The sequence below is a fragment of the Anastrepha obliqua genome, chromosome 1 (genome assembly GCF_027943255.1).
Source record: "Anastrepha obliqua isolate idAnaObli1 chromosome 1, idAnaObli1_1.0, whole genome shotgun sequence".
Classification (NCBI taxonomy): domain Eukaryota; kingdom Metazoa; phylum Arthropoda; class Insecta; order Diptera; family Tephritidae; genus Anastrepha; species Anastrepha obliqua.
The window spans coordinates 27,980,555-28,008,436 of record NC_072892.1 but is presented as its reverse complement, the minus strand read 5'-3'; the positions used below and the strand labels follow the sequence as shown (position 1 = coordinate 28,008,436).

Sequence of the window (27,882 nt, the reverse complement as noted above, 5' to 3'; positions counted from 1 at the left end):
TCAACCAAAAGAGCAAGGGTCTTTTATATGCAAACCACCAAATCGCAAACAAGCTGTGTGTGGGAACGCACTATTATGAAAAATAAATCGACTTATACAGTGCCTTGCTTTTCTGCATACATTTCCTGGTAGAAAGGGGTTTGTTGAATTAAATTTGTGGGAAAAGCGATATGATAACTGTTGTTTATTTGTTCGAGTCAAAAATAATTAAATAAATAATGTCTGCAATTCAATTTCTAATACAGGCGCTACCGGGCACAGATGAGCAGTTGATAGACAGGTAATTTTTAGCATACTCAATCACAAATTAGTTTTCGGGCAGCTACCAGATGTTTTTAAGTCGCTTTTATGTTCATACAATCATATACCTACATATATATGTCTATAAAGGATATATATGAGCTTCAGATTTATTTGAAGCCACTTGGTTTATCCTTCCCATGCCCGTGCCAAAAACAGTGAATTCTGCCATGAGATGTGCTTAGTAGTCTTCGTAATAAGTATTGAAATAATATTAATTATTTTAAGGTGTTGAGTTAAACGGAAATAGTGGTTATTTTATATACTGGAATTTACATGGTTGAATTTATGGCGATAGTCCTTTATTTCCGGAAGTGACAATGGAAAAGAATTGTTAACTTGTTTTAAGGCGCATTGGACAGGTTGAAACTGTAGAGTAAAAGCAAGAACAAAGTATTTTTGTTTTTGTTAAAATCTATAAACAAAGATTGACAGCTTAAGGGTAATTTAAATAAAATGTTCCAATTTAGAGGCCAAATTTCAATTTTGCTGCTGCGAAATTGCCTTGGTTCGTAGAAATATTTTATGAAGATTACAACAGTACTAAACATTTTACGAGGAAACATAAAGAGATGTCAAAGGTCAATTTTACGCATTTTAGAAACAGCAATATCTGGAAAACTACTTACCATTTACAAAGCTAATTAAATCGTTAGGAAGGTAAATGAAATACATTTTTTGTTGGTGTAGCAGCTTACTAAACCCTGCCAGTGCGATGTAGTCCCTGTTCGTCTGCGTCTAACTCTCTAATTGTAGGCACAGAAGCGTGTTGTTTTGTCAGATCACGAAAGGGGTTAGGTGAGCAGGTTTGATAGGGCATGTGAATAGGTGACACGATATTGAAATGGATTTTCCTTCTCATCTCACAAAATAATAGGAGTGCCGGCATTACAAATATGCTACGTTAAATTTTCAATAAAATAAAGGTTTTATTTCGAAATTTTTGGACAACATATTGATGCCAATCCACAAGTTGTCAGTAAATCTTGTTGGTATGTTTGGGATCCTTATACTGTTGCATCTCGGTGGCATATTTCATGTGGCATATGGTAACATTACCTCGTCTAATATTTTCATATATAGCATTGATTTATGATGCCTTCAATGAAATAAATTGGGCCTACTCTGCTAGCTACCCCGCACCATAACTTTAGCGCCTCCATGTTTGACTCTTCTTTACGTGAAACGTGGCATAAGTTGTATTGCACCCAATGTCGACGCGTACGTTTCGGCAACTGGACTAACATTAGTGTAAAGCAATAAAAAATGACTCAGAAAATGAGTATTCCTGCTCTAAGGACTGCTTCTCAGTGTAACTTGGAGAGGGCAGACAGTATGCACTTCTATCCATGAAACAACAGCGTCTCTGAGGTTCCATAACATGGCACCATAAATCAAGCCTAGACCTGGTGCTTTGAGTGGTTTGACATGTTATATAGCCCAGATAATCTTGTTCACTAGACACGATTAAATTACTTTCGTTAAAGGCAGCACTACATGATCTCTAATGGTATGATTTTTGTCAATATTTGTACATTTTTATTTTTATTTTATTTTATAAAGGTTTACATAACAATAAAATTATTATACCAACCAAAAGTAGTGCAGCGCTAGCATCGGAGGCTTTCGAAAAATTATTGAAAATTTGTGAGCTTTTGATTTGTTCTTAACAATTTTTTTCACGTTTACACACAGCCATGTTCACACACAATGGATGATCTTTTCATTTCTGCAGTAGTTTTATTGGCAGAAGAATAAGTTAAAAAAACAGGTCTTTACGAGTAGACCGTAAAATGTTAATGGATGCTTGTAATCCCTTTAATTTGGATCATCAAGCGTAAGTCCTTATAACAGAAATAACAATATCGAATTAAAATTATAGTATTTAGTTTTATTAATCGGAACATATTTGCTTTAGAACACGTGCTCCATTTCTTGTGACTTCCGCTTCTTATCCATCTGCGCCTCTAATCAGTCCTCACTCTGCGCACTTCCTGTTCATCACTGTTTCCGGCCCTTCCTGGAATAAAAAGATAAATAATGTAAAAATTGATAAAAAAACCATTCGGCACACTTAACCTGCTAACTGGGTATGACGAAATATTTCGTCATACATAAAAGCCTTCTGCAATGGGCATGACGAAATTTTTCGTCATGTAAATTAATCGTAATATATTGAACGCATTACGTTCTACGTTGTTCTTATCTATTAAATCTTAAAGGGGTTATATATATTGAATATATTTGAATTATAAAATATTTTATCAAAATAAATAAAAACCATAAGTTAAAAACGATATTCCTTTATTATTTGAGGTGTGATATTACTTATCGCTGCGAAGAAAAAGTCCCCATTCTGAAACGGACTGAGCAATAGCTAATTCCCCGGTTAACAGGTTAATACGTACGATAGATACTTACCCACTGACACCAACTTGGCTTCCATCTAAACCTCTCCCAACAAGTTCACCAAACTTTTATAGCAAGCAAAACCCCAGGGCTCCTTCTGGAAATGGCGTCGTCCTCGCTGCCGTTATCGGCCACCCCAATAATGATGAAATCTGCTTATTTGACGAATTTGCTAAAGAATTTAGGTTTCTTCTCGAGAAATGTAATATCTTCCAGGGAATATAGCCTCTTTACTCATGATTCTAGTCGTGTTGTCTCGCACTCACCCTCCCTGGCCCACTCAATCGTCCAATAATGCCTTTTATCTAACTCTGTAGTTTTGTTTGACGTTATATCTTTGCAGGCTTCGAGAAGTATCTGAAAAAATTAATAGATTTGGGTTCGGTACACATCGAATATTTGAACAACTCAAAATCCCAGTAAAAGAAGTTGTGATTGGTCCAAGCCATATTGGAGTGCTTTTAGAAGACGGCAAGGCATTTCGAGCAGCTTTTTCAATTAATTCAGAGCGTCTCGATCTACATAGGCTCGATACCAACAAGAAGTGAGTATTGTGGACGTGTACTAAGTTCATTAATAACAATTTTTGTTAATTTTCAGCAATGCAAACAATAGTTCTAATGTTTCTACTAATTCTAAAAATGTTGCTCCATCGTCATCGAGGCAACTGGCACGTTCAAGAGCTCGACTTATGCGCACAACCGGAAGATCTGGGTCTGGGAACCAAAGCTCAGGCTCGCGTAGCACAGGTGTAATTATTGGTGGTGGTCCCTCAAGTCGTCCGATTGTAACTGTGCCAGCAACTTATGTTCCTGAAGAGTTAATATCACAAGCTGAGGTAGTTCTACAGGGTAAAAGCAGGAATCTGATAATAAGAGAGCTACAGGTATGCATTTTTATGGTTATTTAAGTAAATGGAGCAAAGTTTTATATTTTAACATTTTCAGAGGACTAATTTAGACGTTAACTTGGCAGTTAACAATTTGCTTTCTCGAGACGACGAAGAAGCAGAAGACACTGAGGAAGCAGGAGATAACTATGTCCCGGAGGATTTAATATCTTTACTCGATAATGGATTTCATGGTGATAATAGCAGTGTGATAATAGATCCATCCGATGGTCTTTTTTCTGAAGAAATATTCAGCAACTATTCCAGTATTCGCAAGTAACTAGACTAAAATTATATAAAAATTAACATGTCGTAACCTAGCATAAGTGCATTGTTTCTAATGAGTACTGCAAATCTACAATCTCGTTATAATTATTTTTCCTCCTCTCTTCTTATCCGAAATGGAACTAGAGATCATAAAGGAACCTTCACACGTTCCCATGATAGTTTGGTGTACGTTAATTTGCAGATTTTTATATCCGTCTAAAAATTGTCAGTTCAGCAGTAAACCTTAAACATTTAAAATGGAAGTTTGACAAACACTAGTACGCCATTTGCTTTCACTAGCTATGAAGCAAAAGTCTACTAAATCATTGATCTTGATTGAATTTTTACGTTCTTAATCTATCACCGCCGTGATACAGCATTCTTTCGTTATTTTCCCGAAATCCCTTTTTGTATCATTGTTGCATCCGTAGGCTGTCTGGGTTAGGGAATATTTTTCTTTTTCAGTCTCAACAAATGCCGCTTTCAATGTTTAAGCAAATTACGTTAAATTTCTCGCTTGTAAGAATGCAGCAATTTGCACTTTAGTTGCATATCTCAGAAGGCTCATGAAACGGCACACTGCGTTGTAGTATTCATGCCATAAGAGCAATTCTTTTAATGAGTATTAGCCGTAGCACATTAGCGTGTATTAACAAACCGTATGAAGAATAAAGCGTAAATAAATAAAGCCATAATTGAAATTAATCAAAATCTCAGGTAATACTCCTGTAATCATCGGCTCCTCCACCTTCCCTAAGCTATTCATATAGACATCTTTTAATATAGTCGTACTATTGCTCGTGTCATAATATTTGAAGAGAATTTTTGTATACAATATTTTGTGTTTTATTAACATTTACTTACTTCGTTTAATTCTTCAATATAGTTTGCTGTTCGATCGCATACGCAGCGAAAGGAATCAGTCCAGTTCTAGTAACTCCGATAATCAAGGCAGGTCAACAACTACCTCAGGTGGCGTACTGTCTGGAAATAATAGCTTGTCTGCGCAAATATCTTCTGTGAGTGTCGATCGTGAGGCATTCAGTCGTTGGAGAGATCGCCAATATTATGGGCCGCGACGCTGGTTAAATAAGGATGATTATGTTTGGGATAATAACGGAGGTTTGTATTTAGATGTGCATATTTAGAAGTATATATTAATTCTAAATTTTTAATTTAAACAAGTTTTTTGTTCAATTTCTCACACTCTCCATAATGTAGTACTAATAGTATTCCAATTTTACAGCAACTTAAAATGGCTGTTAAAGTTGTTAGGTTGTTGAAAGTCCTATCATAAAGTTATTTATATACCCATTCAATGAAATAATTGCGAGCCCTTATCGCCAAAAGGATGTTAGCAACAAAATGTTCGATTTTCTGTTTTGATATAAATCGATAACTTACCCCTTCTTACTCCCTATCAAAATTTCAAATCCTTACTGAGTAAATGAAATCCTTACTGTTATAAATTGTAATAAAAAAAAACACATCTACTTAAGAATTTAGTTGTAGTCGCTTTTGCCCTTTTGGTGGATAGAGCTCGATAACAAAATTTTGATAAACCATTATATTATATTAAACAAACCAATTAAAGCTTCGTACGTTGAAATTAATTCACATGCCTATGTGAGGCTTGAGTTTGAAAGCATATAGTTGCCAAAACAGGAAACGTTTTTAATAGACACGATATTTACCTTCTACTCAAATATGAACGAGACGGTATCAATAAACCGGTCCGCGGATGACATATGGCAAAAATAATTTTTTTGTTTTTTGGTAGGACTGTTACAAGCTTACATGGCAAATTTCAGCGTGATATGTCACATAGTTTGTTTTCTGTGCTACTGTAAACAAGTCAAGCTCGAGTGTGTTAAAGAAATAGTGGTAGAAGTGGTTTCAAAAAAATAAATAAATGACGCGTACACTTCAGTTAGGTGTTTGTGGCGTGCGACTTGATGTTGTTGTCCAAATGGAGGAGCTTTATAATGGCAGAAATACACTCGGAGGTTTGGTTGGAGGCTAGGTTGGAATATACAAACCCCGGTCCATACATATTTTTGGACTGTATTTTATAAGAAGTAGAGATTTATTGAGACGGGATATCAAAATCGCTCTCACGGAAAGATGGGACATTCTCATATATATTGTATTCTCATATATATTGTATATATATATATATAAATATGAATTTAAGTTCGTGATATATTATGTAACATTATTTTTATTATTGAAGACTTGAAAAAAAAGGACACGACATCAAGTTCTCCAATTTGGATTTCGGAGGAATTGCAACCTTGGCCGGACAAAAATGGCACAATTAAATTCAAAAGAATTGGAGGATTATATTCTGACTTCATTGCGCTTTCAGAAACGGGAGAACTGCACCAGTGGAAGTGGTCAGAGCCGGAACCTTACAAAGCGGAGGTAAACTTAAATTACCAATTCATATAATATACAAAGAATAGTAACACATTATTCTCCCTCATAAGCACAGTCTTTCTGAGATGTTGACTCTTAGAAAGAAATTTGTGTGCTCATTGTATAATACATTTCTTTCAAATTATTACATTTCTCGTTGAAAGTTTTGAGGCTTTAAGGATTTTGAGGCAATTTAATCAATAATAATTTTATAAACAATCCATTTTTAGAAATGAGCACGTAATTGATAGAGAGATTCGATTTGATAAAATTTTTCTTTATTTTGTATACATATTTTGATCTTTTCGCTTATTTAAAATTCTCTTGGTACATCTGTTCATCATCTGGGATCCTATGTTAAGCGAATTTGACCAAATGGCTCATTGTTAATATAATAATATTGCTAGAATTAAACTAATGTTTCGCCTTTATTAGTGAGTTGAGAGTATATATAATTTTGCTTGCGAAAAGAAAATAAACTCTTAGCCCGTATTCATGCTAAGGATGTAAAAATTTGTATCCTCATGCTTTCTTCATACCTCCTGAGTAAAAAGTTTGGGGTGCTAGATTTTATATACATTAATAATACATATTTCAGAGAAGGAGTTTGGTCGTTTTCTCTTTCCATTGTAACCTCTGATGTTCAAACAAATATTGAAGTGAAGAAGGCAGCAGGCTTGCTCTGATAGAATCCACTATTCTCATGCTTGATGTGACATATAGGCTGAAGAAGATTTCTTGAACAAGAAAGCATTCTCAACTTTACTTTATGCAACAAATTTTCACAAATTCTCATGGTAGCTTATGATATCTCAATATTCCGCTGAAACCAAATATGAATGATAGTCGAATATTAAAAAGAAGCACGGTTTTCGAGATATTTTAAAATTTCGAATTTTAGAATTTAAAAAGGTAAAGCTACTAAATTTTCAATATATTTACCTGTCGCGAGCCAAACTTTAAGTTAATTTATTTTTGTTATTCGACCGCCGTAGCCGCCGTATATACATATATTTATATAGATATAGAAAATTTAATAGACTTTGCAGCAAATCAAGCATTATGTTTTGTGTCGTTATCCTGTTAGGATACCCCTTTCAGTAATATTTCCTCATCTGTATGTGGCAGTATACCTATCTAGGATTTCACCGTACTTGCTGTTCCATGATATAACCAATTCTATATATCGGTCCTGTACCTTAATAGGAGAGGCAAGCACATAAAATGATCTTAGATTCTTTTAGATTTCAGGCTTAGATAGTTTGCGAAGTGCAAGAATATGTTTTGACCAGAAAAAAAAACAATTTAAGAGATAAAGCGTTGTGTTAGTGCATCGAAAAAAGGCGAATACATACAAGGCCATGTTAAAAAACAGCTGATCTCGTTTGTTGGTTTCATTTTGGTATTTTGAATTTAAAAGTTATCTGTTTTGTTGTTTACACATTCTAACCACAAAACTGCACCTTATGTGAATTCGCCTTGACCTGAAATGTTTGGAAATTTTTCGCAAGAAAACATATACCACTGATTTCACCTGTGCTTTTTCAATTTACGTCCTCATTTTGTCTGACAAATGGATCGCTGAACATAAATAAGAGCCTTTCATTTTAGTTATATTAATAATTCCTAAAGAAATACAAATTTTTCTTTCTCATCTTATCTGAATATGTAACTATTCATATTAATTAATTTAATATTTATTAAATAAAAATAAATTGGAAGAGCATTTGCTTACTAGTACTAATTGTCGGTAAAGTTCCCAATTTTTATTCCCAGATTTAAAACTTCACAGCTATTCTCGAAGAAAAATATTAATTTTTAAAATTTGTCATTATTTTACAATTACTGTATATTTAGTTGGTAAGTGTTAAAAAAATATAAAGATGGTTGCTATTCTTATATACTACTTTTAGATGGAAAATGTGTATCATTCAAAAACTATAAGTCTAAATGTAACGGAAAAAGTAGAGCAAATTTCTGCTAACTTTATTCGCTGTTCAGTGGTAACTGAGACTGGTCGAGTAGCAACTTGGATGGACGATCAATTAGGACACCTGGGAGCTAAATTCGAACACCCAGCAATAATGTTCAATGAATTCGTTATGGATCCAATAGCATCTATTAATGTTTGCTCTTTATATACCGCAGTAAGGACTGAAAACAACAATGTGTATTGGTGGGGTGTTTTACCTTTTGATCAACGCCGATATCTTTGGGACAAATTCCGCACAAAGACTAAAAAGCCATTTAAATCCATAACCTCAGATATCAGTGTTGGAACACAGGTGATAATGAAAAAATGCCCTATTTATCAAGCGGGATCTATTGGTTTTACGTGTTTTAATGGCATACCAAAGATAGGTCAGTTGCAGAATTCTGTCTGGGATTTTAGCGACGTGTGTCGATTCAAGATCATTTCCATATTAACACAATCTAGTACAGAAAAACCTCAGTTAGGTTCCTGTTGTCCAGTAAGTGCTGAAAAAGATTGTATAAAAACTCCTAACTCATCAACGGCTAATATGCAACCATCAAGTAGTAAAACAATTAGTTCTACAAAGGAAACCACGGATCGCATTGATATGCCACCACCTCCTTCACCTGCATCAAGTACATGTAGTGATACTGGTAGTGTGACTTCTCATAAACGCGCAAAGAGAATGGCTACTAAAGACGATATCGAAAATAAAAAAGATGAAGAACTTTGGCAATTAAAAGATGTTGTGTTTGTAGAAGATAAGGTGGGACCTGTTGGAAAAGTCTTAAAAGTCGATGGAGATTTTGTAGCGGTTCGTTTTCCAATTTCGTCAACTACCACTGCCGGTACTGCTAGTGGCAACGGCAGTGAAGGTAAAGACGATGATTGGCAACAGTGTCGACTTTTACGTCGTGAGGATGTTCAGGTATATAAAACAAATATGACATCCCGCGGCCCAGATTGGCTGCAAAAGCTTCCTAGAAAAGTCAATATAAATAACTGTAATGAATCAACTGGTTTTCAATTATTAGCCATGGCTGTCGACGTCCGGGGTATTCATGTTATAAAAAAAAATGGAAGCAAGATTTCCTATAGCTTGTTTAATCTATATAACAGCAAGCAAGAACAAAGTTGCCAATTTCCTACGGATTGCGTGTCGTTTTTAGGAGCTAATCCCAATAATATAAGCATTATCTGCAATAACGATAACAGTGGCAACACCAGCAATATTCTAGTATGTGATGGAAATCGGGCTCTTTACCCTATTGCTAAAGATTGTTTGGGGTCAATAAAAGATCCGCAATGGCTTGATTTGCCACCTGTAAAAAGTGTATCGATGGGTATGATACCCTTATCTGGTGCAGGAAATATTAAGTCTAAACTATGTTTGACTGCATTACTCTTTGAAGATCAGAAGCTTATGCCTCATATTTTGCGGTGTGACATTAAAAACGTATTTGCCATACTTAGTCATTTAGAAAAAGAAGAACGCAATGAAATTGTTGCCATTACAGAGGAGCGTTGTGATGGGGGACGTAATGTTTTTCATGCATGCGTTGTCATGTGTGCACCCACATCAAACAAAGAAACTGAAGAAAAGAAATCTTTTTCTGGCCTTGGCAGATCAACACCTTTAGCTAATGCTGTATTTTCAAATTGTCCGAACCTTTCAAGCCATTTGGATGTAAACAACAGTGTGCCTGTGGCGAACACAGGATCTTCGTCAGGTACGAATGCAGCTAGTGGTAGTATGCGAGAAAGTCGGTCGGTTAGCTTACGAGAAATGATGAATCGTCTAATTAATACTGAGCCGGAGCAAAATAATGCGGGGCACAGTATGGCGTCTATAGATGATCAAATTTATATACCGCAGTGGTCAGTGGAGGGGAATAGTGCGAATCCGGTAATAAATGATGTTATTAGTGGTGAAGTCGAAGATGAAATCTCGAAAAATATTTCAGCCACTGTTCCAAATATGAATTCATCCACAAGTGTACCTACACCAAATTATGTTTATGAACCCATGCAACGCCGAGAGTATGCAATTTTGATTTTGCAACAAATGTGTTCATCTGCAATATTCCGCCCTTATTTACATCAAATGCTCAGTTCAAAGGATTCTCAAGGCCGAACGCCATTTATGATATCAGTATACACACGCGCCTACGAAGCCGGTATAATACTTCTTAACACAATTTTGAGCTTGTCAGAAAAAGATACTTCGCTTAAGAATTCTATGATATTTCCATCAGGATCACCGCCTGATCAGTCTCCTTTATATGTTATATGTTATAACGATACATGTTCATTTACATGGACTGGGGCCGATCATATTAATCAGAACATTTATGAGTGTAAAACATGTGGCCTAACGGGGTCATTATGTTGTTGCACAGAATGTGCTCGTGTTTGCCACAAAGGTCATGATTGCAAATTGAAACGAACATCTCCTACTGCTTACTGTGATTGCTGGGAGAAGTGTAAATGTAAAGCCCTTATTGCTGGAAACCAAAATAAACGTTTCGCTCTTTTGTGCAAATTGGCTTCGTGTACTGATTTAGTAACAAAGTTCAATTCAAAAGGTGAATCAATTTTGCTCTTTCTCATACAAACAGTTGGTCGCCAGACAATAGAACAGAGACAATATCGGGCCAATGCGCGAGTACGAAATGTGGGAAGCGGCGGTGCTAATAGCAATTCGCGTAAATCTTCTTCTATTGATATCGAAGCGGATATGCCAGAACATGATCTTGAACCGCCAAAGTTTGCACGAAAAGCTCTTGAACGATTATTAGTTGACTGGCATGCAGTTCGATCTATGATTATGACTGGTGCTGAAAAAAATGAAAATGCTCCTCAACAGCAACCGAATTCAACAGATGCTTCAAATACTGAGAGTTACAATATGTATCTTCAAAGTCAACAAGGTTCCACACTTCTAGATAAATTCACACACAATTTATTTGTGAAATGCAGTGGAGATCATTTGGAGACGCTATTAATGACACTAGTTCGTGAAATGCAAGATAGTAATATTCCGGGTCGTAGAAAAGATGCTGAATCAGTAGCTCGACGATTTGTACGGTCCGTTGTGCGTGTCTTTGTTATTTTCAGCTTAGAGAAAATGCCAAATCCCGAGCGGAGAAAATCAAACTTGGCTTCAAACAAACACATTCAAAGCTGTGTAAAAGTTTTTCAATCATTGTATAAAATCTCAATAGAAGAACTCTGCGAGGTATCCGAGTCTCTGATTTCACCTGTGCGCCTTGGTGTGGTTCGGCCGACAGCTCCATTTACGATGTCTTCTACAAGTATTGATGTAAGCGTTTATTCTTATATGGTATGTCTTGTGTACACTACATGTTATTATCTTTATAGAGTTCGGATGATTTATTTAGCGTAGAGCCACTTGCTCCTTCGTCCACCACAGAAACGCCACCTGAACCAGTATCAAACCAAGACGGGAACCTTTCTAATACATCTGGATATAACATTCAATCAAATTTTTCTATTGATAATATTGACAGTAAGTCGTAAACAAAGGTTATTAGTGTAGAATTTTGAAATTTGAGATGTTTATTTAAATAACAACATGTGACAGTAGAGAGGTCCGGATTGAGTGTTTAGCTCGTGTGAGGGTAGTGTAGTCGGTTATCCTCTTATAATCCAGTCAAAAGTAAAGTAAACCGTTGGCGCTAATTTAAACTGACTGATTTCAATTTGATTCTGATCTTATTCGGTCAATGTTGGATCCTCGGATCGTATGTACGTACATCTAAAACACAGGAATCGTATAATTCATTATCGCAACATGATCAATTTTCGCGTTTTTTGATCAGGAGAGCACGATTTTTATTACATTTTTCATTGCACGAGTGCTTGGGCCCAGTGATGTCCCGACCATCATCTCGGCCCTTGTATACGTAATTAAAAGTTTTATGTTTTTACACCAGTTTAAGAATCATATTTCTGGTTTTGGTTTTAGTAGTTGCAACTTTAACCTAGTAAATAATGAACTTTACTCTGTTGATCGGGACTCGCTATTGAAAGCATTCTGTTTTCTCAATTAATTTTGGTTCACTCGCATTAACTCTGGATGGATTTTTAAGAATTGTCCAGCTTTTTCGCCTATCTACCTCGCCTATCCTCTAATTTTCAATAAATCTTTTGAGTGTGGGGAGTTAATTAAAACGTGGAAGGTCACTTTTTTTCTTCTATTCCCAAAGGTGATGATACAGGTAATCTAGGTACTTACAACCCTATTTCTCAACAATCAACATATCGCAACCGTTTTAGTACTGACTTCATTGACCCTTCATTCGTATAAGTGTACACTAACATTACTTTTTGTTTCATTAGTTCGTTCTAAGCTAGAATGTGTATTGTTTTATAGGATATCATTTTGAAAGACTTGAGTAGGTATAAAAAATGTTGTCCAATCTGCTCTCCGCTCCTTAAGTTTTGATGATCCTGTTCTTAGGAACAGCGGACTTTTGCTCATCAGCATTACAAGCCATGAAAATAGTTGAAGAATATAGTGGATGTTTACTTGAAACTTGCCGTACTTCTGGAACTAACAGACCATCTTTCTTAAGCAGTTGTGAAAATAAAGGAGTTAAAGGGCAGTTATAAATTTTATCTCTGTTGATAAAGCTCACTTTATAAGTCTGCTGAGATAAAATCTAAACCATAGTTATAGCTTATTTTCCGATTAGTTGAATAATATAATACGTGAAACCCTTTTTTTATTTGCAGTAATACGAGATGCACATGAAAGTGAAGAAACTAACAACAGGGGAAACAGTAACCATGGGCAAGAGGAAGATATTTTAGATTCTGGACGACATGATGAGGTTATTCAGGATGATGAAAGCGACAATGATTTTCCGTTTAACGATCCAGAAACTGAGTCTGATTCTGATGACAACCAAAGCAATCAAGATGCGCAACGAAGTGTTCAAACTGGTGCTACAGTGGGTTCTGAAACAGGTGAATTTTTTAGCTTTGGAAAACATTATACGTATGTCATTATTAAGTAAAGAAGGGCGAACAAGGTACAAACACCGCAACTATATTTTTCGATAACATTAGTGTACAAATATTTTCTTAAAAAAAGGTAACTAGTTAATAAGTGTTTTTTAGAAAAAAAAAAATTATTTTAGCCATCCTTTATAGTTGATACTCTTTAAAAAAAATTATAAATGTTAACAATAAAATATAATTATATTAAGAAAATGTAAAGCCTAAAATTTGAAATTAAAAAATTGGCCACAAAATGTAAGAGTTATGACAAATTACAATAAATAAAAGCGGCCGATTTAAATGTTTGCCACATTCAAGCTTTGCAACCAGAAAAACGATAAACAAAATTATTTTCGTTACACTTACAAAGTCAATCAACTAAAAAGAATGAATTAAAATTAACAATTTTCGAAAAAATTTAAAAATCGTCTTATGTGTTGAATTTAAATGACTGTAACTCAAAAAGTACGGTTCTGATTTATATAAAAGCGGCGGAATATACCTTTCGAAGGATATCTGACGGTTTTATTTGCTTTTCTAGAGTTTTTTGATAATATCTGTAAAAAGACCTAGAAAAGAGAGGTTGTTCCTACATCTAAAGAACCTTAAAGCTTATAACAACTTTGTTCTTTGCAGGATCCAATAGTTTCCCGATTGTTTATTTATATATTTTTTTATAAATATATCTTTAGGATTTTAGGATTTCTAAGTTTTGTAGGCTTTATCGGACTATGACACAGACTGCATAATGGCCACCACAAATGCATTAGTTCCTTGTTTAAGAATTAATTGTTTTTACATTTCTAGATATTGGGGTTCTCTTTCTCGAAGATGAGTCTGGCGATTCGTCTCCTCAGGAAGAGGAAGCTTCTGAAGATGGTGAAACAGATGAGCACTCTGACGATTTTAATTTCGCTGATCAACCATTAGAACGTCGAAATAATAGTTCAAATGTTCGTACTGATTTAGCCCCACAATCTATGCAATGGGCGATTCGCAGTAGAGACACAGCTCGATCTTCTGTTCGAGTTCCAGCCGGATCAAACTTAGTTTTTATTGACCCCATGGCATTGCGTCGATCTACTGTGCCAGCGAGTTCTACGGTAGCTGTTCCACCCCAAGATCAGCATACCATGGCAACAACTGCAAGTAACTTGGCTCGTGCATTCGGAATAATAGTTCGGCAAATATCAGATCTTCTAAACAATTTTGCTTGCCAACTTACCACTGATGTCGAAAAACCTACATATAAGACACAAATGGAGGAAGCAATTCAGCTACAAGTAAGTATTATATAAATTCATATGTGAATCTCCAAAAGATTTAAACTTCTAGGTACTGTCATGTTCTTTCTCTAATGAATAAGCGTTGTGTTTAATGTGGTATAATCGTGTAATAAGCGTGAAGCTTCTCCAACGCTTGAGCTGGCCAGATGTATTTTCTAAAACTAACTCACACACTTCCAGTGATTGGCTTTGGGCCTCGTCTCAATTCTTTACAGTATCACTGGATTGTTACTCTGTCTTGAATGTTCAATTCTGCCTTGCATTTTTTTTTGTTTTTGTGTCTTGTTTTCGTAAATCGTGTAATAAATCAAAAGTTTCTCCGACGCTTGAGCTGGCCAGATGTTTTTTTAAACTAGCTCACACACATATTGACACAGTTTTTCGTAGCTTCATATTTAGCACGTGCACTAAGCCACTGATGACTTGTAATTCTGCGCCTTGTTTTGGAAAACCTTTCGAATCAATCCGTCTTGGGTTCTTGTTTGCAATAAAACAATTTTTTGTAAAATGCCGCAACTAAATCGGCACATAAACACAATTTTTATAAATATTAAGGCCTCTTCGCAATTGGATGAATGGTGTAGTTATGCATAGAGAACAAACAGGAGGCATACTGACAGACATGCATTCGTTTATATAGATTGTGTATCAAAACCGATTGATATGAGGTACCTGTTGGAAATTGCAACTTCAACCTTCATCGTATACATGAATCTGAGCAGCCGGTAGCAGAGTTTTACTGCTTAGTTGTTTGTAACATGGAATCACTACTCTATTGAAGCGTCCCAAAATATTTGATTAAATCTGAAGATAGCAAGATAGAAACTGAAATTTACAAGATTTTCATAGATTTGTTTAACTGTTTTATTTTTTTTTTTGTTTTTTCGAAAATACCATATGTTCGGCTTTCGTTGATGAACTTTTACAAAGCAAAAAATATCGCAGTATGTTGTTAATGCGCACTAGATCTTAATGGTTTGTGTCGAATCCATATATGTATATATATATAATTGGCGCGTACACTCTTTTTGGGTGTTTGGCCGAGCTCCTCTTCCTAATTGTGGCGTGCGTCTTGATGTTGTTCCACAAATGGAGGGACCTATAATTTTCAAGCCGACTCCGAACGGCAGATGAAGAACTAATTTTTATGAGGAGATTTTTCATGGCAGAATTACACTCGAATTAGGTGCTGTCAAATTGTTTGTGCAGTTTTATATTGTTATTTTATTAGAAAGAAATTTTCAATCTGAATATTTTTAACTAAAATTTTATTGTGTTGCAGATCTACATTGAAAAGCGGCTAAAACGCACTTGGGATTGGATGTACGCAATTATGGACGGAACAGAACCCCAATTAAAGTTTGGTGCTTATCTAACGAATTTTACTGACCCAACTCATCCTCTTCATCCCCTTAATCTAAATGCCCAAAATAATTCTAACCAAACCAGTTCTTCATCAGTTGGGATCAATATGATAGGTATAATTAAGTTATGAACATTGAAAAGAAAAAAAATATTATCGCAAGTTTATTTCACAGGCTCATCAACTAGACGAGATTTTTTCACATATTGTTTATCTTTGATGCGAGCTCATACCTCAGAACATCGCGATGCTTTGCCTGTTCTGGATATAACAGCATTCCGACACATAGCTTATGTGTTTGATGGATTTATTTACTATATGCGTAATAACTCCAATTTTTATGAAACAGCTGACCATTTTTCAAACGCAAACATTGCGAATGCGAACGAAAATGAAGATACAGATGACGAGTTTTCTAACGTAACAAATGAAGAAATGTTTCCTGACAATAATCCTTCTACAGCCACAGCTGTGCCTCTATCAGCAACAACCCGCCGACATTCCTTTTTTATTCGATCTGATTCAACTTTAAGCCTTGGCTGTTTAGCACCGGACAGTTTTGACTTACCATTGGATGTTGCAATACCTCTAGCTGATAAACCACACCTTCTTCAGCCAAATTCAAAGCGAGAGGACTTATTTGCGAATATACCAGTACTCTCTTCAGCCGTAGAAAATACAAATGCAGTAGAAAATATGACTGTAGCTCCAATAAAGCTGGGATTTTCCAGCTACAAATCAGCAAAAAGTTCTGAAAATATGGAGGAAGGTAAGAAAAAAGTTTTCATACATTTCCATTTATTTCAATTTTTCTGTAACAACTAAAGTTTTCGTACAATTTTTTTTAACGAACTTGCGTTGGCAGATGAAAAAAAAGCTGGAAAAGCTCAATTTATCTTTTTGCCCTACACTCGGCAAGCCTGAGTATTAATATTATTTATACTTTACATATTTTGAATTTATTCTTAATTTTATTACAATTTACATTTAAGTTGAATGTTTTTTGATTTATACAGATTGGACAGAGTGATTCCCTAGATTTTAATATAGCCTAAGCTTTTATTAACTAAAATGTGTCTTCTCTAGAAATATTTATTAAAACTATCAATTCTGAACATCTTTTACTTTGCTTTCTTTGTACAGAAATAAATTCCAAATTCGGGAGTATTGAGCCTATGGAAATTGGTGAAAGTATACCCGCTCCCGAAACAGAACCAGCAGTTAGTAATTCTGTACATTCCGGTCGACCAGAAATCATTATTACTCCAAATAAATTTCAAAGAACGGAAGAGGAAATTGGTCATGCGTCAACTGCACGTAGTGTTATCGTTCGAGCGAGTTCAATAGTCAAAAAGCCGGAAAATGAGAAGAACACAACACGCTTGTCTTTACAGGAAAATTTTAAGCGAACGAGCATGTCTGTAAATAATTTTCCACCACGAGGAATAAATTTTTGCAAACAGTTTTCTTCCGTGACGCCATCTTGGAATATTTTACTTGGGCGATGGAAATTAACACTGGACCTATTCGGGAGGGTTTTTATGGATGATGTTGGAATGGAGCATGGGTCATTACTACCAGAACTGCGAGGATTTCCGGTAAAAGAGATAAGATTTCGAAGACATATGGAAAAGTTACGCAACGGACAACAACGCGATCTTATATTATGTAAACTAGAACGCAATCGTGAAAGTTTAATAATTCAAACATTTAAAGAATTGAATGCTCAATTCGGAAGTCAAGCAAGACGAACACAAACACCATTGACTTTTAATCGCGTAAAAGTTACCTTCAAGGACGAACCTGGCGAAGGATCTGGAGTAGCGCGCAGTTTTTATACATCAATCGCTGAAGCATTGCTAGCCACTGCAAAAATGCCGCATTTGGAATCTACTCATATTGGCATAAACAGTAAATATGGGGCTCCATTTTCAAGTATTTTACGAAATCGAGGAGTCTCAAATAGAGAGCCGCCCACACTACAGAGGCGCGCGTCGGGTAATAAAATTTTTTGGCGCACTTCTCGGGAAAGAAAGCTACTGAATTATGATGCTAGACCATATATACCGACTTCGACCATTACAGGTTCGTAAATTTCTTAATATAATATTATATTTATAAGAAGTAGTAATAGCATAACTACATTTTTTTGGCTTACATTTTGGCGCCTCTTTATATGATATACACATTTACACGATAAAAATACACTCAATTTAATTCAATTAATAACGAAAAAATTCATAGAGATGCTCACAGTTTCCAAGAGCCACTTTTCAAAGTTACCACATTTTAACTTTAGAAGAAAACTGTGAGTACCTTAAGTGATCGGAAAACGTCGTGGAATAATATCTGTTCTATACATTAACATTTCTACCCTTTGAAAATTATTTCAACAAATTTTTTATTGGCTTTATTTATAGATAATTCAGCAGATAACTCCAATGATCATTTATCAGTGCATTTACAGCAGCTCGGCGAAAGGCTTTTCCCAAAGGTATGTAAATGTTATCACTCCTAGTATTTCTTTTTTATTAAGGGTGATCAATTTAGGGACATCGGATTTTAAGTTGAAAATTCAAATTGATTGGCGAATCTTTATTATTTTTGTTTATTAAATATTTATTATTAAAGATAATCCCTTTCAAATGCGACGTAATTCGTCCATCCGTACACACCAATTTTGAATGACTCGCTGGAGGACTTCGGTCGGTATCTCGGGAATAACTTTAGTAATGTTGGCTTCCAATGCCTCAATCGAAGCTGGTTTATTCACAAAGGATTAGGCTTTACATATCCTCTCAAATAAAAGTGCAGATCCACTGGTCAGAGACGAGAGATAAATTGCTCACCGAAATGAGGACACAGTAAATCCTTTGTTTCACGGGCTGTATCGCCGTCTTGTTGTAACCAGTTGTTGTGGGCATCACGGGCTTCAATTTCCGGCATCAAAAAGTTGTTTATCATGGCCCGATAGCATTCGCCATTCACTGTTACTTTGGCGGCAGCCTTGTCTTTTAAGAAAAATGGGCTGATGATTCCTCCAGCAACAAATGTAATGGCTGTTCTTGAATGGCTTCGTGTTGCTCTTCCATCAAAATACGGAAATTTTGCTTAGCGCGATTTGATCTTATCGCGCGATAAACACTTCAAAAGCACCTATTTTGGTAATACAATTGTACGATTTTAAAACGTGTTGAGGCGTAAGTCTTTCCATTATGAAATATCAACGACTACTGACCAAAATTATGTATTTAGCTTGACAGTAGTCACGCGAAATCTGTCAAAAAGACGCTATTGGAAGAAGTACATCCAACCTGATCACCCTTTAGATATAATATAAGACAGAAAGAAGTTGAGACCTATGTTTTTTAGTATAGTTATTCTTGTTGAATTTAACAGTTTTGATATATATAATATAATTTTAAATTATAAATTTTCAGATTTATTCAATAAATGCTACCAATGCGTCCAAAATAACTGGTATGTTGCTTGAAATTCCGACACCCCAACTCCTATCTATTTTGTCCTCTGAAGATACTCTAAGACAAAAGATTAACGAAGCTCTTGATATAATAACATATAAACAAAAATCAGAAGCAAATAATGCGTCAAATCAAACTCAGAAGAAAATGATACCTGTCGTTTTGCTTGAGCAGTGCCAAATTGAAGACAATGAACCATTATTTTATTCACCTGGTAAACGAGGTTTTTACACTCCAAGACAAGGCTATGGCTCGTTTGAACGAATAAATGCATTCAGAAATGTTGGAAGGTATGTATCGAGTTCATCAACTTAAATTTCAAATTACGATTCAAAAATAAAAGTATGCATTTATCTACAGTTATACACAAACAGAGCGGGCTAGTTCAGCTCTTTCAATAACATTATACGATATTTCATTTAATTGTCAGTGAATTTCTTGTTTTTTGTTGCATTGAGATTCACTTTTAAATCAGTTCTTTCATATATAAACACTTTAATACCCCTGAAGCTGGTAGCACTGAAGTATACAAAATTGTGAAGTTCTCGTCAGTAGTATCAGAACCCATCGAAAGCACAGAAAAAAATAACGAGTTAATGTTTTCTGTTTCTTTTTCCCTTCTTCAACCATTCAAGGGTTGTATGAAGTCCTTAGAAGCAGGAACAGTAATCATTATAAGTTTTACAAAGTTTTTGATATATAAAAATTTGAGACCAAAAAATTAAACTAATTTTTCGAGTAACTAACTTTTTATAGAGAGTAGAAAAGGCCACACACCTGGTCAGGCGTTCGATGATTTTTTCATGCACTAAAAAGTGCATGATGATTGTTTTTTGCTATTTAGCAAAAAAAATCTATTCAATTTTATGACTGAGGGCGCATACATATAGGTACAACTCTGTTCGAAATAATAACGGTGACATATAGTCGACATTTCTACTGAAGAGAAAATATCTCAACTACTGGTATCTTGTTGGTGACTACAGCTGTGCACCGAGGAGAGATATAGTCCCCGAAACACCCGCCCCTCTCGATAGGAATAACCTTCCACGCCTTTCTCGCAAGTCTTCAGAGCTCTTTGATATTTGGGAGATTGTCTTTGACAACAGCCCAAAACTTTCACTGAGATTAAGATCAAATGACAGACATTTGTTCGCAGAAATGACCTCAACCCCATTTGAAACAAGCAAATTTCTTGTTTGCCAACTTGCTGACATGTTTTTGTCGTTGTCTCGCATTTATAAACATTTCAAAAGCATCTTCCACTTCGTGGGTGGTAGCGTAGTTGACTCTATTATCTCCATCTACAATTTTGCATCCATGTTTTCTTTATCGAATAGGCTGGTCCAGTACCGTAGTAGGATAATTTGGCCTTCGCACATTTGTCTGCGGCCTTTGGAACCAAATAAAGTAATTTTAATTTCATCGGACTATATCTTCCACTTTTGAACTGGGCTGCGCAGGTACACATTTTATTCTGGTCTGTGTATGTCGTGTCTACATGATTGGTAACATTCTCGGGATTATTTCTTAAAGTATGGGTCTAATAACCTTCTTTCTGATTGTTGACAAGTCACATTAAGATTTATCTGGTTGGTTGGTTGGTTTAAGTGGTAATTCTTCCAGAATCCAACTAGCGCTTCCGCACCATTTTGTTGCCACATCTTCGTTACCAACTTGTTTACCACTTATTTACAGCATGGCTATATCCAGTCTGTGCGGTTCAGGAACCTTATCAGGTTGTTGACATCTAAGCCAGACAGCTGTTCCAGACTCTCGAACAGCGGTTTACCCAGGGTTAACATTCTGTCCTTCCATAGGGCAGGGCATTCGCAGAGGAAATGGAAGATTGTTTCCTTTTTCTCCGGTTGTTTACAAATGTCACAGTATGTGTTGTGAGGGATACCCATTTTGGCTGCTTGTTCTCCCACAGACCAAAAGCCAGTTATGACTGTCGTTAGCCTCCAGGCGTACCGTCGTTTCATGTTTAGCAATGTTGACGATTGCTTAAGGTTGTAGGTGGGCCATAACGTTCTGCTAATTTTGCATTTCGTCTGGTCTATCCATCTACAATCTGCGATTCGGAGGTATTTTAGGGAAATTGCACTCTTGACTGCACCTAGTGGTGTGAATACCAATTCTGCAAGAACGTTATTCATGGCAGATCCCCTTCTGGCCAGTTCATCCGCCTTTTCATTACCTTCAATGCTCCGATGTCCCGGGACCCAGATTAAGGTAACTTTATGGTTTTCGCTCAAGGTGGTAAGGCTAGTCCTGCTTTGTTCCACCACTTTAGAGGTTGTTGTAGCCCAACCCAGTGCCTGGATTGCAGCTTGGCTATCTGAAAGAATAGCGATATTGCCCTTAAAAGAGGGATCTGCGATTAGTAGCCTACAAGCTTCCGCCTGAAAGACACTGCAAGCATTAGGGAGACGCACAGATCTTTCAATTCAAGTCTATGAGAATAAATACCAGCTCCAACACCACAATCCATTTTACTGCCATCTGTATAGACTGTAGTGTCGAACTTGTTTAGTGAGAATCCCTTATTCCATTCTTTCCGAGATGGAAAGATTGACAAAATTTCTACTGAATGTTACCGTCGGGACGATGTAGTTAGTCCTCTTCGAGGTATACTGGGTTTGTCGCAGTAATAGACTGGCATGGCTATGAACTTTTTCCTTCCAGCGACCCGCTTTATTTAACCTAAATGCACTCATTGTTGCCATCTTCTTGATATGTAGATCTATCGGAATAACGTTTGTCAGAGCGTTCATAGGACATGGTCTAATTGAACCGAATGTTATTGCACAGACTGATCTTCATATTCTGCCGAGTAATTTGATGTATTCTCACTCTAGAGCTTTTCACCAAACTACCGAGCCATACCTTAAAATTGGTCGAATAACCACCTTATACAACCATAATGTATGCTTAGGTTGAAGACCCCATCTTCCCAGCATACGTTTACAGGCATATAAAGCGATTGCTGCTTTCTTTACCAGTTCAATGTTTAATTTCCAGCTAAGTTTGGAGTCCAGAATTGCCCCTAAGTACTTTGCACTGAGTGAAAGTGAGAAGGTTTGTGGAGTGAAAATTGGTGCCTTATATCTGGTCGTAAATAACATAAGTTCTATTTTACGCGCGTTTAAGCTTAGGCCACAGCCTGTAGCCCAAGAGTTAAGCTCGCCTAGCGCCCTTTGAATGATCCCACTGATCGTATTGGGACACAGTCCTGATGCTATTAACACCACATCATCAGCGTACGCGACCACTTCTACCCCACCTCCATTAAGTTTTATTAAGATTTTACTAATAACACATAACCAGAGGAGTGGAGATAATACTCCCCCTGTGGAGTGCCCCTGTGGACTCTTTTAGTTATGTTGATATTACCCATAGTGGCTCTAATTATCCTGGTTTCTAGCATAGAGATGATCCAATTGCAGATACAATTTTCCACCCCTAAGTCTATTAACGCCCATTGGATAGCATCTATGCTAACGTTATTAAATGCGCCTTCTATGTCAAGAAAAGCTGCCATGGCGTACTGTTTGCTTGCTAGAGACCCCTCTATGTTCGGATTATCTCGTGAAGCGCTGTCTCCGTCGATTTGCCTTTGAGGTAAGCATGTTGTGCAATTGATATACTAGAACCCTCCAGCGCGCTTCTAATGTGTATGTCTAAAAGCCGTTCAAATGTTTTTAAAAGGAAGGACGACAGACTAATTGGCCTAAAGTCCTTCGCTGATTCATGTCCCCATGACTCTAACAGATTTCCAGCTATTTGGAATATAACCTAGGTTTAGACACGCTTTGAAAATTTCCATTAGCCATGACAGAATATTATCAAGAGTTTCCTGTAACAACTTGGGAAAATGATTTGATTGCCCATGCAACCTTCTCTTTTGTGACTATTACATTTGCAAGATGCTGTGGGTCATAGCGGCTCCGCCGAATTCTCCCAACATCGCCATCGTGAGCGCTACATCCCAAAAAATGAGTATTTAAGAGAAGTTCTAGAGACTTCTGCCATAGAAGTCCAAGTGCCATCTGGCTTCTTGACTCAACAAACCATTGAGTGACCTTTGGAAAAAATACGGCTGAGGCTCGCAGAGCCCCATACAATGTTTAGCGCGGCTCATTTTTCGAAAAAAAAGTATTATTGTTATGCCCTCAATGTATTGTTATAGAAAAACGTATACGGAACTAAAAGTATTATTAAAAATTTGACTTGAATCCGTCCGAATGCCTCTACTACTTCGGTTGCACTGATATTTTCACAGTGCGTAGCACAAAACTTAAAAAGACCTTTTTAACATGATAACTATGGTGAAAAGATTTTTAAAGATGTGTGCTATTTAGCAGACCATTTTATTCGGCTTTCAGCGAATTTTGACATCATTAGCTGACGTCACTTGGGGTGTGTTTACAGAAAAACTGAGATTGCGTTGGTGATATACGAAAAAATTAACCAATGACACTTTTTTGCCGTCTGAACAACGACTGATTAGTCGAGTTTGTGAACCTGTGTTTGGACGAGTGCGAGAATATGTGTGAAGTTATTGTATTGTACAAATTTCGGCTGGCGATAAGATTGTGTTAGTAATATACGAACAAAATCAATACAGTCTACGACGAGGAAGACGAATGTGTGAATGCATATGAAATGATATACGATTGTGTTAGTGATATACGGAAAAAATCAACACAATCCTCCATTCATATTGCTTCGTTGCCTTCCAAACAACGACTGAGGTGCGGTATTTTTTCGGCAAAAAAAATTATTAGCAGTGGATATTTAAATTAAAAAAGAATTAAATATTTTTGCTATATGCAATTGCTATTTTTTTGTACATCCTTTGTAGGGAGTTTGGGCGAGCAGGAGCATAAAGTTTTATGCCGACTCCGAACGACAGGAGGTTTTCTATGACTTTTCATGTCAAAAATACACTCGGAGATTTATTATTACCTGTGAGGGCACTTACATGCATTTTATGGCTATATTTTATAAAGTGGACAGATCAGCTAGACAACTTAGGCACCTCATTAAAGCTTCGATAATTGAAATGAAATGGATACCCCTCTGCTCAAAATAATACTTACCCAAAGGTACACCAACTTCAACATAACAAAACGTAGATGAATTCAAAATTAAATAAAAGAAAATGCACATTGCTTCTTTACACATATAAAAATCAAACTTCACTCCAAACCATGTTTCATGGGGTTTGGTTTTTTTTGAAACGAACGTAGAATTCCTTTCCTATTAGTAGACGAACATTCCTTTCTGAGTCATTTCCAAACACATGAACTTTCGTTTCGTCATTGCATAAAGAGATTAGCCATTTTTTGGTTCCCTCAGCTCCTACGCAATTGATGTGATCTCTGGAAAGGTTAACCTCACGCTGAAACTTTTTGTTCGCATTAACGGAACTTTTCTGGCTATTCGTCCTGATCTGCTGCTATTGTCTCCGATGAGTTGGATGGGTCCTCTTGGCAAATAGTTATAATATGCCGATCAAGAGTTGCGTTGGTTTGTATTGCCTTCCATTCGGCGCATATGTGTATATTTATCTCCATTCCTCTATGCTGTTACATGCAACCGTTATGTGCAAATAGTGATAATACTCTTGCGTACACTAATAGGGGCGCGGGTACAAAAACTAGAACTTACCTGCACATACAAAATTTATATATGAGTAACTTTGAATTATGCACATTTATTAAAATATTAAATTGATATTTTTTTCTAGGTTAATAGGCTTGTGTCTGCTGCAAAATGAGTTACTTCCACTATTTTTGCAACGGCACGTTTTTAAATTTATACTTGGGCGAAAAGTTAAATTCCACGATTTAGCATTTTTCGATCCAATAATATACGAATCGTTTAGGCAACTTATACAGAATGCCCAATCAGATGAAGGCGATGCCATGATTCAGCGCATGGAGCTATTTTTTGTGTAAGTGAAAATGAGAATTTTTACACATTTCATATCATTGTCATAATAATGTATGTATGTGCATTTAGTATCGATCTAATGAAAGAGGAAGGTGGAGGAAGCGTCGAACTGCTACCGGGAGGACGTGAAATTCAAGTTACTTGCAGCAATCTTTTTGAGTACTTAAGACGTTACACCGAATACAGATTGATCAAATCGCAGGAGAAAGCTTTAGAAGTAAGTTGTCCAAATATTTATTTGCTTATTGACGCTTAAACCCTTCGTTGGGTATTTGACCGCACTCTTCCTCCTATGTATGGGGTGCGTCTGGATGTTTTTCCACATATGGAGGGGCGTACAGTCCAATGCCGCATAGGTTTTTTGAGAAGCTTTTTCAACTTGTAAGTCTACGTGGTATTGTTACTGCAATGTAATGGACAATTTGCAAGACATCCATATGTTTTTTACTTTTATATATTAGGAAGATAGTATGCAAATAATCATAGTGAAAACTAATTCACTTTTACTTACAGGCACTACGAGATGGCGTGTTTGACGTGCTACCAGATAATTGTATGAACAGTTTAACTGCTGAAGACTTACGTTTGCTCTTGAATGGTGTTGGCGACATAAATGTATCGACGTTGATATCTTACACAACATTCAATGATGAATCCAGTGAGGGATCTGATAAGTTATTGAAATTTAAGAGATGGTTTTGGACTATAGTTGAAAAAATGAATACGTCGGAGCGGCAGGATTTGGTAGGCATTGTAGTGTTCATTTTAAATATTATTTTTAGACGAATTTTCTTCTCATTTTAAGGTATACTTTTGGACTGGTTCCCCGGCACTACCAGCGTCAGAAGAAGGTTTTCAGCCGCTACCATCGGTAACAATAAGACCAGCTGATGACTCTCATTTACCAACAGCAAATACATGTATCTCAAGGCTGTACATACCCTTATATTCAAGCAAAACGATTTTACGGAGCAAATTGCTTATAGCTATAAAATCGAAAAACTTTGGTTTCGTATAAATTTCAAGTTAAGTGATTGTATCTGATGCAGAGTGAAAACCTGCTAAATCCATTTATGATAAGGGTCACACAATACTAAATCTTAAGGCATAATGAGTTTGTCTTATCCTGTATGATATACTTTGGACTATAAGGATAAAATTAAAATTGCTTGTAAACCATTTAAATATGATTTCGATCACATAATAAACTGTAAAATATATGAACAACTCAAACCAATCTTAGGTATTTGATAATATTTTACTACATTTTATTGATATTTTTTATATACTTGTTCACTCTGCTCGGGAGCATAGGGCCTCAACAAGACTTCCATCGTACACGGTTCTGGGCTGTTGTTTTTGCGTCGTCCCATGTGATGTCGAAGCTAGAATACAATTTCATCTACTGCATAATTCTTGAGGTGTTCAGCAATCTCCTCAACAAAATTTTTTTTCACTGTCTTTTTCTGCCTCCATTATTAAAGTATCTTTTTCTAGTTATTGTTCAACATTTGTTAATTTTGTTTAAGTTTATTCCTTCATTTTGGTTTGACAGCTAATTTCGATAAATTGTTAAAAATTAGGGCAGACAATGATTTGTTCGAAAGACGCAAGCTAATTGGGACTGGATTACTTACAAGTCAGGTAATTCGCTCTAAGAATTTTGTAAGTAATTAAGAACTTATATTACTACACAATTTTTCAAATTAGCTTAGAAAATTCCGTAATTTAAAGTACTTCATGGTATCTCAGGATTTGCAATACTGCAAATAATTAATGATATATAGGGTCCGCCATATAACTTTACGGAATTAAAAATGCTATAAAAAAGAAACTACTCAATATTTTTCCAAACTGTTTTTTTATTTTGAAGTACAATCCTTCCGGTTAATGATGGAACACAACTTCATTCATATGGCTGCCTCGGCTAGCCATGCACCATCCCATACGATCATACCAAGGTCTTTATACAAAATTCATCTCAATGATGTCTCCGAAATGCCCAATTGTTGAGAACGACGGTGAACTGATGTTCCTGGTGATTCACGAACACTCTCGGCCACAGCAGCAATATTTTCGGGTGCACGCACGGTTTTTGGTCGGTCACGCGTTGGTTTGTCAATAAGCAACCCAGTTTCTCTTACTTTTTTCGCAAAGTAACGCACATACGCTTCATTCGGTGCTTTTCTTCTTCCCATTGCCGTACGTAATTTTCGTACACATTCTGCAACATTACCATGATTTTCAAAGTAGTGTCGCAATATTTCCCAGTGTTCTTTGAGCGTATACACAACCATTTTCGTTCAGCGGAAGAATAAAACTAATTTTCTGTCAAATCAGATGACAGCTAAGTGTTACCATTCTTCAAATAATACCTAGTTCAAATCCGTAACGATAGACGACGGGCCCTGTATATACATATATAGTTATAATTGGCGCGTACACCCATTTTGAGTGTTTGGCTGAGCTCCTCCTCTTATTTATGGCGTCCGTCTTGATGTTGTTCC

At 36.2% G+C, this 27,882-nt stretch overlaps 1 protein-coding gene across 2 annotated transcripts; it reads left to right on the top strand.

The window, feature by feature from the left end:
* Positions 1–109: 109 nt before the first annotated feature.
* LOC129253231 (E3 ubiquitin-protein ligase hyd) lies at positions 110–26,612 on the top strand. 2 transcript variants are annotated; one of them, XM_054891524.1, is made up of 19 exons: positions 110–280; positions 3,053–3,253; positions 3,310–3,595; positions 3,657–3,874; positions 4,752–4,987; positions 6,099–6,289; positions 8,197–11,580; positions 11,640–11,787; positions 13,017–13,250; positions 14,115–14,566; positions 15,852–16,047; positions 16,108–16,701; positions 17,076–18,017; positions 18,353–18,426; positions 19,373–19,704; positions 25,170–25,376; positions 25,445–25,592; positions 25,889–26,119; positions 26,181–26,612. In XM_054891524.1, the coding sequence occupies exons 1-19, from the start codon at positions 219–221 to the stop codon at positions 26,391–26,393; spliced, it is 8,349 nt and encodes a 2,782-aa protein (XP_054747499.1). In that variant the 5' UTR covers positions 110–218; the 3' UTR covers positions 26,394–26,612. The 2 variants fall into 2 exon arrangements, with proteins under 2 accessions (XP_054747499.1, XP_054747498.1); XM_054891523.1 differs by having other exon boundaries at positions 111–280; positions 14,091–14,566.
* The last annotated feature ends 1,270 nt before the right edge of the window (positions 26,613–27,882 follow it).